The 15,557-nt window shown below is 42.3% G+C and overlaps 1 protein-coding gene across 3 annotated transcripts in view; it reads right to left on the reverse strand.

Moving 5' to 3' along the window:
• Positions 1-15,557, reverse strand: part of LOC144799042 (sodium/potassium-transporting ATPase subunit alpha-2) — a 364,518-nt gene that overhangs the window by 123,384 nt on the left and 225,577 nt on the right. For all 3 annotated transcript variants that reach the window (XM_078670200.1, XM_078670201.1, XM_078670203.1), the window contains 2 exons: positions 13,649-13,847; positions 2,497-2,606 (listed from right to left, as the gene is read on the reverse strand). In XM_078670200.1, coding sequence (XP_078526326.1) covers positions 2,497-2,606; positions 13,649-13,847 — 309 coding nt within the window. The remainder of the gene's footprint in view (positions 1-2,496; positions 2,607-13,648; positions 13,848-15,557) is intronic.

Consider the following 15,557-nt stretch of genomic DNA (forward strand, 5'->3'; position numbering starts at 1 on the left):
ATTGTGGTAATGAATATATATTTGTAGGCAGAGATATACCATTCTTACCATGTCTGTGATATATATTGGCAAGGTACATATAGCTGGAGTTATGTCTGATAAAACCATACTTACCTGTATAGACTTGCCCTGTACACCTCAGAGTAAAGAATTCCAGACTTGGTTTCTAGATATTGAGAAATCATGGCACTTCATAAATCATCTTTTCTGAAGACATGTACCATGTGCCTATGTATAGTGGTCTTGGACTTCTGAACTTCTGGGTCAGATCCCATCAAGCCACTGTTAGAGGATCAACTTGTACCTGGGCACATTGCGGTTACCCCCTTATGCTGGGACCGCATGTGAAGTCAGCCAGAAGACAGCTGAAAGAAGGGAGCCCATCTCCTTCCAGAAGTACTGAATCTCATTTAATTCCCATTTCTTGCGCAAAGAAATTTCCATCCTCCTTCTTATAGCTAATGCAGGTCAAGTCTGATTTAGGTCCCTAGGAGTTTAGAGTGGTTGTAGTACAATCTCTGCAACATTATTAATCCTATTAAGTTTTCTCAGGCTGTTCGCTATATCATGCATAAGCATCCTAACATCTGGGACACCCTCCTGGGGAAACTCTGCGAGGGTCAACAAATTATAGAACAGGGTTCCTAACTCTCCATCCAGGATGTTCCCCAACTACATAACCAGATGGTTGTAAACGTATCTACCTGCGACACCCCCCATGCTCATACCCCATGTGAACGCTGTCAATAATTCAGTTGTCGTGACTCCACCCCTGTCACACGCTGCGAGTGCGGGTCAGATACGTTTAGTAAGGTTGTAACCAGCTTTGTTCTAGTTTACATTTGCCATTCACGGGTAACATCTGTGCATAGGTGCAACTGCACATGCAATACAAAAGTCAGACAGCGGCTTCCTATTGTTTAATACCCTGTTACGTCATTCGTAACATTTCTGATGCACACACCATTGTATAACCTGACACCTGTACTGTGACTTTTAAAATACCAATAAAAATGATTTTTTTTTTTTAAATCATGCATAAGCATACTTAATGGGTTAAATTTGAGTTTCCAGTCAGATCTTCTGAAAGTACTTTGGATTCTACCTGTGAAATATGGTGTCCTTGTGTAACGCAACTGGTGCTATGTAAAGCGCTCTGATACCCGGTTCAGGTCAAGTTCGGGCTATATAAAACTATGTAAAAAAAAAAAGTAAATGGTAATTTTTTTCCAATAAGGCTCTCAATACAAGTGGCCTCCTACGTCTGGTGGGGCCAGTAATAGAAGATACCGGTTCCATCAGACTTATAAGATCTGTGGAAACACTGTGTGTCACATCATTCGGAAGAAGCCAATTCACCACGTTTTGAAATGTTTATAATGTCCCATTTCCTAAATCTGGTAATCCCTAACACCTTCCTCAACATTTTGCGCAACCCAAAGGTGTCCCTCTCACCAGACTATTGTTCCAGCATAAGCAGGTCATGGCTTCCTTCCAGCATCTTATCACAGTGGTTGTAAATGTAAATTGATACTTGTATAGCACACTACTCACCCGCAAGGGTCTCAAGGCGCTTGCACGAATACCGCTGTGGAACCCATCCTGGCTTTCCCTGTGAGGTGGCCACTCCTGGGCACCCCCAAGGTGGAGGCCAGGCATCCTTAGCGTTGTGGGGGCGGTTGTGGAGATTAAGCAAGCTATTGCCCAGAGTTGCAGAGTGGGACTCCATGATTGGAATAGGCACCGAGGCGAGAATTAACAGGTCCATGGAATTTTTGAGCCCAAGACCCACCGAGGCGGGGAATTGAACCGTGGCCCGGGCTAGACCTCTGCATCAGGGTCTGCCGCTCTAACCATTGAGCCACACGTCTCCACTTGTGAATTAAGGTGGAGTCCACCTACTCTTTCCATCTTACAAGGATTTGTACATTCTATTCAACAACACCCCTGATCCATTCCTAACCATGAGTTCCTTTCAGTGGGACATACATAGAGGTTCCATGGCAAGCTGTCAAGCCCAGAAATAGGTTCTAAGAATGGGAAGCAAATATCAACATTGTACAGATATCTGCACACAGTATTAATACAATTCTAGGTGTCTTTCTAGTCCAAAGCAACATCCTGAGTGAAGTGTTTTTCGTATGGATCCAGTATGGGGTGCTTTGAAAGTTACATACGAAATAGGGCAGGAAAACAACTTTGAACATGAAGGCTCTCCTAAGAAGCAAAAGTGGTAACCCTCTCCGGTGACGGACATCGTCTTTCAATTAATTGACCTACACTAATACCTTCTGGTCACGAAACTCTGCCCTGGAAATCTCTAGTCCAAGTTAATGAAACTCTTCTTCATATTCCAACACAATGTACCTTTTTAATGACTTTGATAAGAGTCAGCTGGAAAACATTTTTTGTAAGTTCCTCATGCTCTACGCATGGTTTAACTATATTCTAAAATATTTGCACCAACTTGACAAATCTAAAGTCACATGTGCTTACCTTTGAAATGGGCACTTTATCTTGGCCAATTTTGAAGACTGCACGATTACAAAGACCAGCAATACGAGACAAGGCAGTCCACGTCAGGGAACGCTTGTCGAATGTTGTCCCTGAGTGCAAAGACAGAAGAAAGGAAATAAATAATTATTAAGAATGTTCAAAAGTTGAAAATCTCTTTTTGAGAAGACAGTGTTGTGACCAAAGTTCAGAGGCCGTGGAGTATAGTGCAGGTAGGTTCATTGGATCCTAGTTACAAGTATGTAAGATGATGGTTAAGTCCCACCAGGAGCAGCAGCCTCCTGCTCAGCCCTTCTCCAACTGACCTCTGCAACAAACACTCCATACATTCTAGGTGACTTCACACACTGACTGAGCAGCAGGGACCTGGAACTCTGGGGAGGATGCCTAGCAACCAAAGCACGTCACAATACATCTTTCCCTCCTAAGGAAACAATAGAATATATATATATATATATATATATATATATATATATATATATATATATATATATATATATATATATATATATATATATATATATATATATTAAAAAAAGTCCCTCAAATCAAAAGGACAATGGTTTCCTCAAAGCAAGTGTGCAGGTAACCCAAAAACTGGAAACAACTACCGATTCCCCTGATGACACTTAGGGCCATAAGTATCAAGGTACCAATTAGCAATTCTGTAATAGCGATTTTTTTAAAAATCGCTATTTTAGAATCGCTAATTGGTATGTATCAAGAAAATTGCAATTTTTTGGCGATTTCTTGATATTCCTTAATTGCGAATTCGCAAATTGCGAATTCGCAATTAAGGAATACTCAGCCAGATTCATCATTGTCCCATTTTGCGAATCCTTAATAGCGATTATTAAGGAATCGCTATTAAGGACTTGCAAAACGGGATTCATGTAGAAATCGCAAAAAAAATTGCGATTCCTACAGCTTCCTTATTTGCCATTAGCAAATTGCTAATCGCAAATAAGGAATAACTCCCCATTCATTCCTATGGGCCTTAGCAATTTGCTAATCGCAAATAAGGATGCGATTTCAAGGGTGCCACACCCTGTAGCACCCCTGAAATGAAAATGTAGACTGATGTTGCACACACACATGTCCAAAGGACATGTGTGTGTGTAACATACTACTTAGAAAAATGCACTAAAGTGCATTTTTCTAAGTTTTCGCTATTTACCACGAAGTCAGACTTCGCGGTAAATAGCGGCCAAAAATTGCGAATTCGCAAATTAAAAATGGGTAATGAATTGCATTTAAGGAATCTCAAATAGAGATTCCTTAAATGCAATTCCTTGCAATTTTGCGATTTTGCTATTAGCGATTTTTGCATTTGGGATGATGAATCCCAAATGCAAAAATTGCGCTCTCAAAGGACCAGATTCTCAGAATCTGGCCCTTTGCGAGCGCAATTTTCAATGATGAATCTGGCTGACTTTCCCATTCATTTCTATGGGCCGGGAGGCCCATAGGAAGGAATGGGAATTTATTCTCAATTTGCGATTCGCAATTTGCTAATCTCAAATTGAAAATAATTTCAAGGGTGTAGGGGTGTCCAAAGGACACCCTGTTGCACCCCTGAAATAAGCATGGGTGCACATGTGGTGCACATACATGCCCTAAGGGCATGTATGTGCGTCACATGGCACTTTGGAAAATGCTGAAATGTGCATTTTTCAAGGAAATCACAAGTTACCACCAACTAGAAGTTGGTGGTAATTTGCGGTTCCTTAAGGGCATTTTGGAATTTTTTTTGCTTAATACATTGCATTTAAGGAATCGCAAAATTTGAGATTCCTTAAATGCAATCGCAAAATAAGGAATGGCAAATTTTGCGATTCCTTATTGTGCACCCAAATTCTTTCATACATACCATTTTGCAAAAATGAGTTCGCAAATGCCGAAATTCTGCGAATTTCGGCGTTTGCGAGCCCATTTGGCCTTGATACATATGGCCCTTACTCACACAGGACCAGCCTGTATCCTTCAGAATACAACACAGAAACGGGTAACGTTGGGCTAAAAATCACACTTCACAGCAATGTAACTACACACTCACTTCTCCTCCTGCATCCTAAACAAGACATGAGAAGGGTGGTCACACTTTACAACAATGTAATAACACACCCACTCCTCCTCCTGCATCACAAACAGGACCAGGGTCGGGTGGACACTACACAACAATGTAACTACACACCCACTCCTCCTCCTGAATCACAAACAGGTCGTGGGAAGGGTATCTTTAATCCGTCACAACCAGAGGGTATCTTTAAACCCATAACATTCCCACTCACACAGGGAAACTCAGACATTTTTTAGCAAAAGGTATCTTTCAACCAAACACATTCCCACTCACACAGGGAATCTCAGAAAAAAAATGTCTTTCAACCCATAGTCAATGGGTATCTCTCAACCCATCTCGCATCACACTCAGGTCAACTCTCACAGGGTATCTTTAAACAGAGAATACCAGATTAAATATACATAGTGCAGCATAACACAGTCAGCAAACTTGGAATGGCAAGGTGGGAAGTCACCATAAACTTTTAAAGTTCCCTCGGTGAGCGATCCCTCATCCGACATTCTTCCAAAATCCACGGCAACTGGAAACGCCACAGCACATGATAGCATTTCATAAACTCCCCAATCCTGCAAAACTGGATCCACTGGACGCATCCCCAAACAAAGTCGTTGAATGCTTCTCTTTGATCACGCGGCAGGGTGTCTCAGTGTGTCAGCCGGCCTCCAATCCTGGTAAAGCTTTTGTTTTTTCTTCTTGTGGTTCTTAAATATGACCTACACCCGCAGCCCCTTCATCGGTGTCACCGCTTCCTGGACAGATCAGCTGCCTCTAAATTGGCAGCACGCAAACGCATGTAATGGGTCACAGCTTGTCACCGCTGCAGAAGCATGAACAAACTAAAACGACAACACGCTCTCCAAAAGAGAATGGTCATGGTCACTCTTCCTTCTCCACAAGGCTTCTACTTGCAATGTTCATTATTCCAGATGGTGGCCATCAACTAGCGCATCTCTGGAAATTTGAAATGTCCACAACTTGGTATGCCCGCTAGCATACCACACCAGGGCGGTTGAGGAGTGTCCACGCCTCTCCCACTTAAACTATTACTGGGGTTGGGGCTCTATTCTCCGTGGATCCACCAAGATCACTCCAGAACGGAAGGCATCAGCTCTTGCACCTATAATGCTGCATTGTAGGCTGTATTACAGCGCCACCAAAGTCATTTTGATGAAGCAAGCACTTACAGATATGCCTGTTCTCTCGATGAGCTGTCACAAATTGCCACCACACTTTAAAACAAATACTGCCAGTTGAGTATTCTTATGTATCGGTGTCTGAAAACTAAATCTCAGCACTCTCCTCGGCTTCTAGATTCATAGTGGCCTGTTTAAATGCCCTGGACAGCAGGCAGTTTATTGAAATAGACACCAGTTTCTACAAAACACATGCTGCTGATACACGCTGCCAGTACACCTAGTTAGATGCAGTCTCAATTTAATCCAGATGCACACCTGTTTAAATGTCCTGGATAGCAGGCTGTCTGGTGTGGATAGACTCTGGTGGGGCTGTGTCCAGGGCGCATTAAAATCTCTTAGTTCAACTTCTTTCAGGTATTTTTAGTTTTTTTTTCTTCTTCTGTTTCTTATCAAATCTCCATAACCTTCCTGCACGCATGGTTTCTTATCCTAGATTGTCGCCAGTGTTGTAATCAAAGTTCAGAGGCCGTGGAGTATAGTAGAGGTAGGTTTATCGGATCCTAGTTACAAGTAAGTAAGATGATGGCTAAGCCCCATCAGGAGCAGCAGCCTCCTGCTCAGCCCATCTCCAACTGAGCTCTCCCACAAACACTCCCTGCATCCTAGATGACCTCACACACTGGCTGAGCAGCAGGGACCTGGAACTCTGGGGAGGATGCCTAGCAACCAAAGCACGTCACAAAAGACAGCTAACAAAGACAACTACTTATTTTGTGTTTTATTAACAGCTCAAAAAGTTGTGAACATGTTTTATTCTTCACTACCTTTCTAAAGAGGCAAATCACATTTATTCTTACTAAAGTGCAGATACAAACAAGCACAATTGAAATTGTGAGCCCACCTTTCCCTTAGGGAGAGACAACTAAGTAAGTCTTTTATATTTCAAGGTAAAATGAAGCACGGGTTATTGGTAAATCTGTTAAATCCCATAGATACCACAAAATCCTCAACATTTGAATATTCATTGCTATTTTTGTAGATTTCTCTTATAGGTGGCTGATGTCACTGTCAGCAGTACTGTCATCAATTCTTGCATTTGTGGACATCCACTAAGGCCTAGTGGACTTAGCCCATAAACAAAAAAACATACAAGTGCAGTCACAGCAGCTCCCATGCTAATGTTACCAAAAGCTCAAATCTACAACGCAGTGCGCAGTCGCAACACAGTGCGCAGTTACAATCAGGCACATGCATCAAAATAAAAACTGGTCGCAAATGGGCAGATTCTCAGAATCTGCCCCTTTGCGACCGGTATTTTTGCACTTAGGATGCATCATCCCAAAAGAAAAAATCGCACTTTAAGTAATCTCTAAATTGCGATTACTTAAATTGCGATTGCATTTAAGGAATCGCAAATTGAGATTCCTTAAATGCAATGCATTAAAGTAAAAAAAATAGCGATTTCGCTATTAGGGGGCGCAAATTACCATGAAGCTGAACATCATGGTAATTTGCAAAAACTTTGAAAACTGCACTTTTGTGCATTTTTCAAAGTTTGATGTTGCGCACACACATGCCCTTAGGGCATGTGTGTGCGCAACATATGTGCACAGATCAATTTTAGGGTTGATAGAGGGTGTCCTTTTGGCACCCTTGCACCCTGAAATTGCATGCAATTTCTCATTCATTCCTATGGGCCTGTAGGCCCATAGGAATGAATGGGAAGCCATTCCTTATTTGCGACTCGCAATTTGCGAGTCGCAAATAAGGAATGTGTAGGAATCGCTATTTTTACAGGGATTCCCTGGTGCATAGGCTTTTGCGGGTCCTTAATAAGGATTCCTTAATTATCGCAATTAAGGACTCGCAAAATCCTACCTTGATGCATGTGCCTGAATATGATTTACAGTAAGCTACATGGTGATTGGCCAATGTAATAAAAGCCCTGAGTAGGCAATGGCACTGCAAGGGTGAGAGAGGCAGAGCCCATCGGCTATTTAGAAACATGCTGCTGCCACAGTTCATTCACCTAAGACACCTGCAGTGCCAAGAGAGCAAGGAGACAAGCGGGGGATGGCATGGGATTGCAACAGTTGGAGCGTCCAGGTAATCACACCGGTGGACATGGTACCAAATGGTCAAGATTGTTCTGTTGTTTGCAGGTGGAATGGGAAGAGCTGAGGGTGCAGGCATATGTGTGCATAACTGTGGGTTCTTGGATGTTCCTGTGTTCATGAGTATGCCCAATTTCGTGTGTGTTTGTGTGTGTCAGATTGCCAGGGGGTGTATGCTTTTGTACCTGTGTGTACATGTGTAGGCCAATCTGTGCATTTGTGTGTGTGTTTTATGTATCTGGTGACAGCATATTAAGAATGTGGCTGCCACCCTACAGTATCTGCTGGCCTTCACATGGTATAACACACCATCCCATAGCTAGCCATCCTTAGCATGGTAAGGACATTCTAGGCATTATTTTGGCTTTCACATATGGTGGCTCTAATGTGGATGTTTTAGGCATTATTGATGGTCCTGGTATATGGTGGCTGTCGTTATCATACTATGATCCTTTCTGTCATTACGGTAGCCATCTACGGTATAGTATGAGCATAAAGTGCAAATTATTGACCCTGATGTAATGTGGCCATACCTGCCATAATATGGGCATTTTAGACATTATGGTGGCCCTGTCATAGAGTGGCCTCCTCTTGCATATCAAGGCACCTTATTCCCAGACATTATGCCACTGATCATAAGAAAGTGTCCAATCATGGCTTCTGATGGGTATTCTGGCATAAGGTTCATATCACTAATATTTAATAGCTCCCTTTAGCATATGATTCGCAAGTCTGACATGTGAATGTGATACATGGTCATATATGACAGATTCTTTCATGATGGACCAAACCTGATATGAAAGTGACAAGCGGGTCTTTGGTACTCAAATCCGTGGATTAGTTAAGACTAAAGCTGTTGATTGAGAACTAAAAGCAGTGTGTTTTCAGAAAATGTCAAACTAAAGTTTTGGCATTACATTCATGCTGCCTATAGATTCGTTAGACTTGACAGCCAGATTGTGATCTTCCCACAAATGTTTTGCCTTCACCCCTTTTGCTTTCTGAATTCGTTTTTTGTTTTGCCTCAGGACGCTGTGCACTTTACCTCTATCAACCAGTGCTCTCTCCCTTAAACATGGTAACAGGGGCGGCTCTAGGCTCATGGTGGCCCTGGGCAGGGAGCGTAGGTAAGTGGCCCCAGAAGAGGGGATCCGGGCAGGGCCCCGAAGAGGGGGGGGTCAGGGTGTTTGGAAGTGGAACAGAGCGGGAGGCCGCCAAATCCCTGCAAGGGGCCGCCACGCAAATATGTATCCATCCTCAGAGGATTATTATATTAAGGATGTATAATGGTGTGGTGGCCCCTGGGGTTTGGCAGCCCTGTGCAGGTGCACAGCTTGCACATGCTTAAGGCCGCCCCTGATGGTAATACTGACCTACACTGGCACATTTAATTTACTGGTAGGTCCCTAGTAAAGTAGTACTACATGTACCCAGGTCTTGTAAATTAAATGCTATTAGTAGGCATGCAGCACTCATTGTGCCACCCATTGACATAGCACTTTACAACTTGTCTCAGGCCTGTCACTGCAGAACATAGTGCAGTCTTTAAACTGCCATTTCGACCTGGTAAAATAAACATTTTGCCAAGCATAAACTTGCTTTCTTAATACATACAAGGCACCACTCAGGTAGGCCCTAAAGGCTCATAGGGCAGAACAAATTTTATTTAAAAGGTAAGACATATGAGTTTCAGTTTGTTTTGCATGTCATGCGCGACAAAAACAACTAAATTAGTTTTTCACTACTGCAAGGCCTATCTATCTCCTCTTGATAAGATGGATTTACCTTATTACATTTAATAAGTGCTTTCCTTCGATTGGGAGTGGGTAGAAAGATTATGCTTGGATTCAAACAAATTGTGCTTTAAAATCCTCTTTAATGACAAGGTCGGATTTTTGTCACAATTCTCAAAATATCACTTTCAGAAAATTTTCTTTTTCTTGCCCCAACCATTTGGTGCCTGCTGCCTGTGTCTTGGATCATATGATTTTGAATGACTCTGCTGTTGGGGTTTGTGTATTCCTGCTAGAGAATGAGTCAAAGGGGACTGGCTGTGGGCAGGATAGGTGAGGCGGAGCTGTGCCCTGTCCCACATACATTTCAAAGGTCTTGCCTTCAGCACACCCAAAGGAACCTCACACTAGTTTACTGTCAGCCCAGATTTCCTGGAGCCTTGATGGGGGAAAGGAAGAACATTCTGGAACTAGATGTGAGGGTAGCCCAGAATGCCCCCTCCCCCCACTTCAAAGGTTGGCCCCATGTAAAAATATTGGGTCCTCAGAACATGATTTCAGTACACCTCTGGACCTGTGGAAGACTTCAGAATGGCTGTTTGGACCCACAGAGGACAGCCCTGCTGCTACTAGTGGACTACCCTGTTACATAAAGGCCTGCCTTGTTGCTTGAAGGAGAAATGGACCATCTCCTTGAAGCCAGGATCCCCAGTAGTAAATCCAAGGGCTAGTCAGCCGGCCTCCTGTGTAAGCTACAGGGACATCACAAGCTCCAGAGACCTTGAACCCAGTCCCTGACCTCTGCTGGAGTGAGTACTCACCCCCCAAGTTTAGCCTCCCAGGCCCTGGACTCTTGGAAGTGGTGCTGCTCCTCCCTAACCTTACAAATTTGGACTTAGAAGAAGTTTCACCATTAAGTGCCAGACGAACCGACAGTAGACTAGGACCTCCTTGCCAGCCGAACCACACATGATGCCTCACTGGCCAGCCTGACTTTGCAGTAGCTCCTGCTACGTTCTTCTCCGCAGCAGCAAATTCTGTTAAGCTGGAAATCTGGGCGACGGTATCCAGCATCATGGAGATCTCTTTGGCTACCACCTGCAGCTTTGTTCCACAGGAGGTTTACGACTTCCAAAAAGTTGTCTAATTCCGAAGGTAAATATCTTCACAGGGCTTGACACATGGCTCCATCGAGACCTAGTCCAGTGGCTCCCCGACGACAATGACACCTCTTTAGATACAGCCTCTGGCTTGCTCCGTGTAACAATACCTCATCCAGAACATTTTGTCTGAAAATTCTGAAGGTAAGTCGGAACCAAGCCCAATCTGCCTTGTGTATCTGACTTGTGCTTCATTACGGTCGACCTTAACATTTGACTTGCCCCTGTTTCGCACAACCAGATACTCGTGGTTAGAGCTTTGATATTTTAGGCTCTATTTTACACTAAAACCTTCAAAAAATTCATACTACGGTTCTACTGTTTGGGTGTAATTTGATTTTGTTTCATTTTATGTATTAAAAATGTCTCTATTTTTCTAAATTGGTTTTGAGTTCACTCTTGTGTTTTTCACTTTATTACTGCTTGTGTGCTCCATAAACACTTTATACATTGCCCCTAAGCTAAGCCTGACTGACTGCTTCTGTGCAAAGCTACCATAGGGTGAGGCACCGGTTTATTAAGTAACTTTTGCGGTTCACCCTAACACAGATTGTGGTTTTTTCTTGAGAAGGGTTTCCATCTCCTCAGCCAATAACCCAATTTCTTACAAGAATGAGATGAGATGATATATAAATGTTTTACTTTCACACCCATTTTTTCAAATCAGCTTCTCCGTTTTAATATCATATTTAAAATCTACTTGGGGGTGGAAAAGAACTAATAAAAAGGAAATGATGGAGAAATTGGACACAAAGGGCCACAAGTATCAAAAATCCATTTTGCATTTCCTAAATAGTTAATTTGAGGTAATTGTTATTTACGGAATGCAAAATGGCATGTAGTTAAGTAGTGATTACCTAATAGCTATTCCCACAGTATAATAATCGCAAATGGGTAATCGCTATTAGATAATACTACTCCATCCATTCATATGGACCGAATGTTCTAACATTACCTAATTTGCAATTGCCTAATTGGGAATCGCAAATTAGGTAATGCAAAAGTTAATGTGCCCGAGAGCCTAAGGCTCCCCGTAAGCACTCCCCACAAAATGTGCACATGTAAAGAGCTGTGCGCTTCAAGGCATTTTGAAATTTTAATTTTGGTGAATTTTCAAAAACTGCACATGGTCACATCAACTTTGAGTCGATGCTAAAAGCACGTCCTAAATGCACAGTTTGAATTTAGAAAATGCTTGGTACATGTGCTTAATGAATTGCAAATTGCGATTCTCTATTTGTAGTTGCAATTTTAGGTAATTGCAAGAAATTGCGATTACCTAAAATGCACTGCAAAGCCTTTCATACATCTTGAAAGGCTATTTTGCATTCGTAAACGGACGATTTTAGCGGTTCACACCGTTTGCAAATGCAGAATGGTTTCATCCATGCGGCCTAAAGAACAGTACATTATAGAATTTGATATTAAAAGGCAATTTCCAATTGCATATGCAGAATGTTTGAACCAGCTCTCGAGCCTTTGGCTATTTATTCAATTTTAAGACAATCGTAGCAACAAATGCCCTGCCTCTACCTTTTACCAGGTTTTAATCTGGTATTTAGGGAGAAAGCCGTGACAGTATTGCAATATGTCATGAGTGTCTATTAATTATGGCATCTAAATGCACAGCATTGTACTAGGCATACTTGAAAATAGTGCCGTAAAGTGCACACTTGGGCCCACACGTGTTAAAGTTTTTATAAATGAGGAAAGCAACTCATTGCTCAAGGGATGGGGAGGTAGCACCACCAAACTCTCCTGGGAAGGGTCAGACTAATTCAGAATTCTATGCAAATCTTGGAATACTGTCTCTACAGAACAGCCTATAAAACCTATTCCTTCTTAGGGCCCCACCTTTTCCATCATTTCTGTGAGAGCCAAATCTCCCTAGGCTTATGTTGAGAGGTCAAGCACTATCCCTCAAACAAGTGATATGGTCATATACAGACATAAGGGATTCAGCCATGGCCCGTGCAGGTAAGAGCAGTTGGGGGGGATTTCGACAGACGTCGACGAGGGAAAATTAATTAATCATCGTCTGTCGCAATCCCCCCCACCCGGCCCTACCGCTCCACCGCTCTTACCTGCATGGGCCACGGCTGAAGGGATGAATAGAAGCATCTAACTTAAGTGTAGCAAGCGTTGTGTGTCATAGTCGCCCTCTCTGTCAAACGCTGCTTTGTGGGCTTATATCACAGAGCTAAGAATGAAAATATTCAAATTACATCTATAGCCCTTTATTTGCTGCTAGCAAAGAAACATGACACAAGAGGTCCCTTGACTTGGTGAGCGAGGTGGTAGAGATAGGCTGGATGCATACACGACTGTAATGAAAACAGATAACAGGGTGCAGGACCTGGCTCTTTCCACAAGAGCAAAGGCTCAGCTCCTCTATCTGATTCATGCAGCTCTGAGATGCCCTAGGGTAGTCACGTGCTCTATAAATCCCATAAACATAAACATAAACATAAACATAAACGTAAACATAAACATAAACAGGAGGATTTCATTAGTTGGGGGTAGATGACTAATGTTCAGTTGGAGGATAATGATGATTTAGTCTTTGTATGAAGGGATGATGTTTTGACCCATGTGTCCTGTTGCCTGAACCTTTGTGAATAATAATGCAATTGATATATAACAATGACTATTGAACAATTATGGCCAGTTGACTGTTTACTACATTAAGTAGCAAGTACTGTGTTAAAGCAAAAATTGAGCATAATCTTGATACAAGGAATATCCACCCAATCACCTGAAAACATAATTGCTTTTGTATATCATATAAAACAAATAAGCCTAAAAAAAGTGAGCATGTTGAAGCACCTTGTGGCTGCCATATATGAGGACTAGGCAATGAATGAATGGAGAAGGCAAAGGATGGAAGGGAGCATTTCAAGGATTCTCTCACCTGATTGGTCCTCTGTGGTGTCAGCCTCATGAATCTGGTTGTCGAACCACATGTGAGCCACCGTCATACGGTTCTGTGTCAGCGTCCCTGTCTTGTCGGAGCAGATGGTCGAGGTGGAGCCAAGAGTCTCCACCGCTTCCAGGTTTTTGACCAGACAGTTCTTGCGAGCCATTCGTTTCGCTGTTAGAGTCAAGCACACCTGCGGTGATGAGATGAGACAGAAGCTGTAGTTAGTTTGGCTACTAGCTGTAACTAGATTTTAGGATTGTTGCTTATTTTTATGGGTGTATTTGCCTTTAAATTATGTATTCCTATGTACAAGATATAAATCAAAGGGTGCGTAAATTTGATTGTATGTATTATTTGCCATACTTAAGCTTCATAATGCTTTGGATTGGTTTGTTGGTGCCTTTCCAGTGTGGACTGGGATTTTGATAGGCCAAAGCCTAATTAATCAATTGTTGGGTGTCACGTGTGGCACAGGACAGCATGCCCTGTATGGGTTCAGAGTACTTTGGATACAATTGCTATTTGCTTGGTGTAATGGAGGTGAACAATTTACATACTGAAGACAACACCTTCCCTTCCATATGGCCATTTGTAGTTAATGTAGCAGTTAGTGTGGTGTAATGCATGTAAGGTATGCTGGTTTTTTTGCAGCCTTGTAGCATGATTTGTAGCTGTCTGAATCATAGCATTCATTTCAGTTGCAAATCATTATAAGAAGCTTTTTCTCTTTTGGAACTCAGTGTTAGTGTGTGCAAAGCTTTAACTTTGCCAGCAAAACTCGGAAACAAAGTCGCTCGAGAAGGTGCGCCAAGTTTACTGACTGTTAAGGGAGAAGATTAACTATTTAGGTCTAGCTTGACCAAGCTGTCTGCAACAACTACCATTACCAATTCTCTAAAATATACAGAGTGGGTTTTGGCTCCACCCAGAGGAATACCACTCTCTCACCACATACAATTGGCTGCTTGGTTTATCATTCCACCTCCACTGGAGTGTTTGCATTGTCATGAACTAGGGACTACTTTACATCTCAAAAGTACACAGAACTTTCATACATTCAATTATTTATCTTGAAGATACATGGTATAGTGCAAGCAATCTTTTTTGTTAATTCAACGCTTTTTGTAATGTATGAGGCTGGGCCTGAATACAGGCAGTCTCGATGGTCCAGAAAAAAAGGCTAAATAAATAGCAAGGTCTTCAACTTATTGCGGAATTCAAGAAGTGAGCAGGAGGCCCTGATGTGTTGCGGAAGATCGTTACAGGATTTGGCGGCTTAGTAGGAGAACGATTGTACTCCTGTTCTGCTTCTGTGGATGAAGGGTGTGTGTGCGAGTGAGAGGAATGTATGATGTTACAACGCATTGATTTACAATGCATGCCTTTACAACGCAGTTTTTACATCGCAACATCCTTTACAAAGCATTCTTTTACATAGCATGCCATTACATCGCATTTTCAGAAGCTACCTTTACAACGCATTCCAAGACATCGCATTTTACCTTTACAACGCATACCATTACAATGCATACCATTATATTGCATTTAAGGTAAGTGTTGGATAGTATAGGGGTAATAATTACTATTCTAACTCCAGTGAGTGCAACAGTAGGGTACGTGTTGGATAGCGTAGGAGTAAAAATTACAATTCCCCCTCCGGTGAGTGCAACAGCAGGGAAAGTGTTGGATAGTGTAGGGGTAAAAATTACTATTCTAACTCCAGTGAGTGCAACAGTGGGGAAAGTGTTGGATAGTGTAAGGGTGCTATGAGTTGTAATGGTATGCATTGTAATGCCTGCGTTGTAGTGACATGCAATGTAATGGATGCGATGTAATGACATGGAATTTAAAGGATGTTGCGATGTAATGACTGCATTGTAAAGGTTGTTTCCCGAGTGAG

Source organism: Lissotriton helveticus, chromosome 12 (genome assembly GCF_964261635.1).
Source record: "Lissotriton helveticus chromosome 12, aLisHel1.1, whole genome shotgun sequence".
NCBI lineage: Eukaryota > Metazoa > Chordata > Amphibia > Caudata > Salamandridae > Lissotriton > Lissotriton helveticus.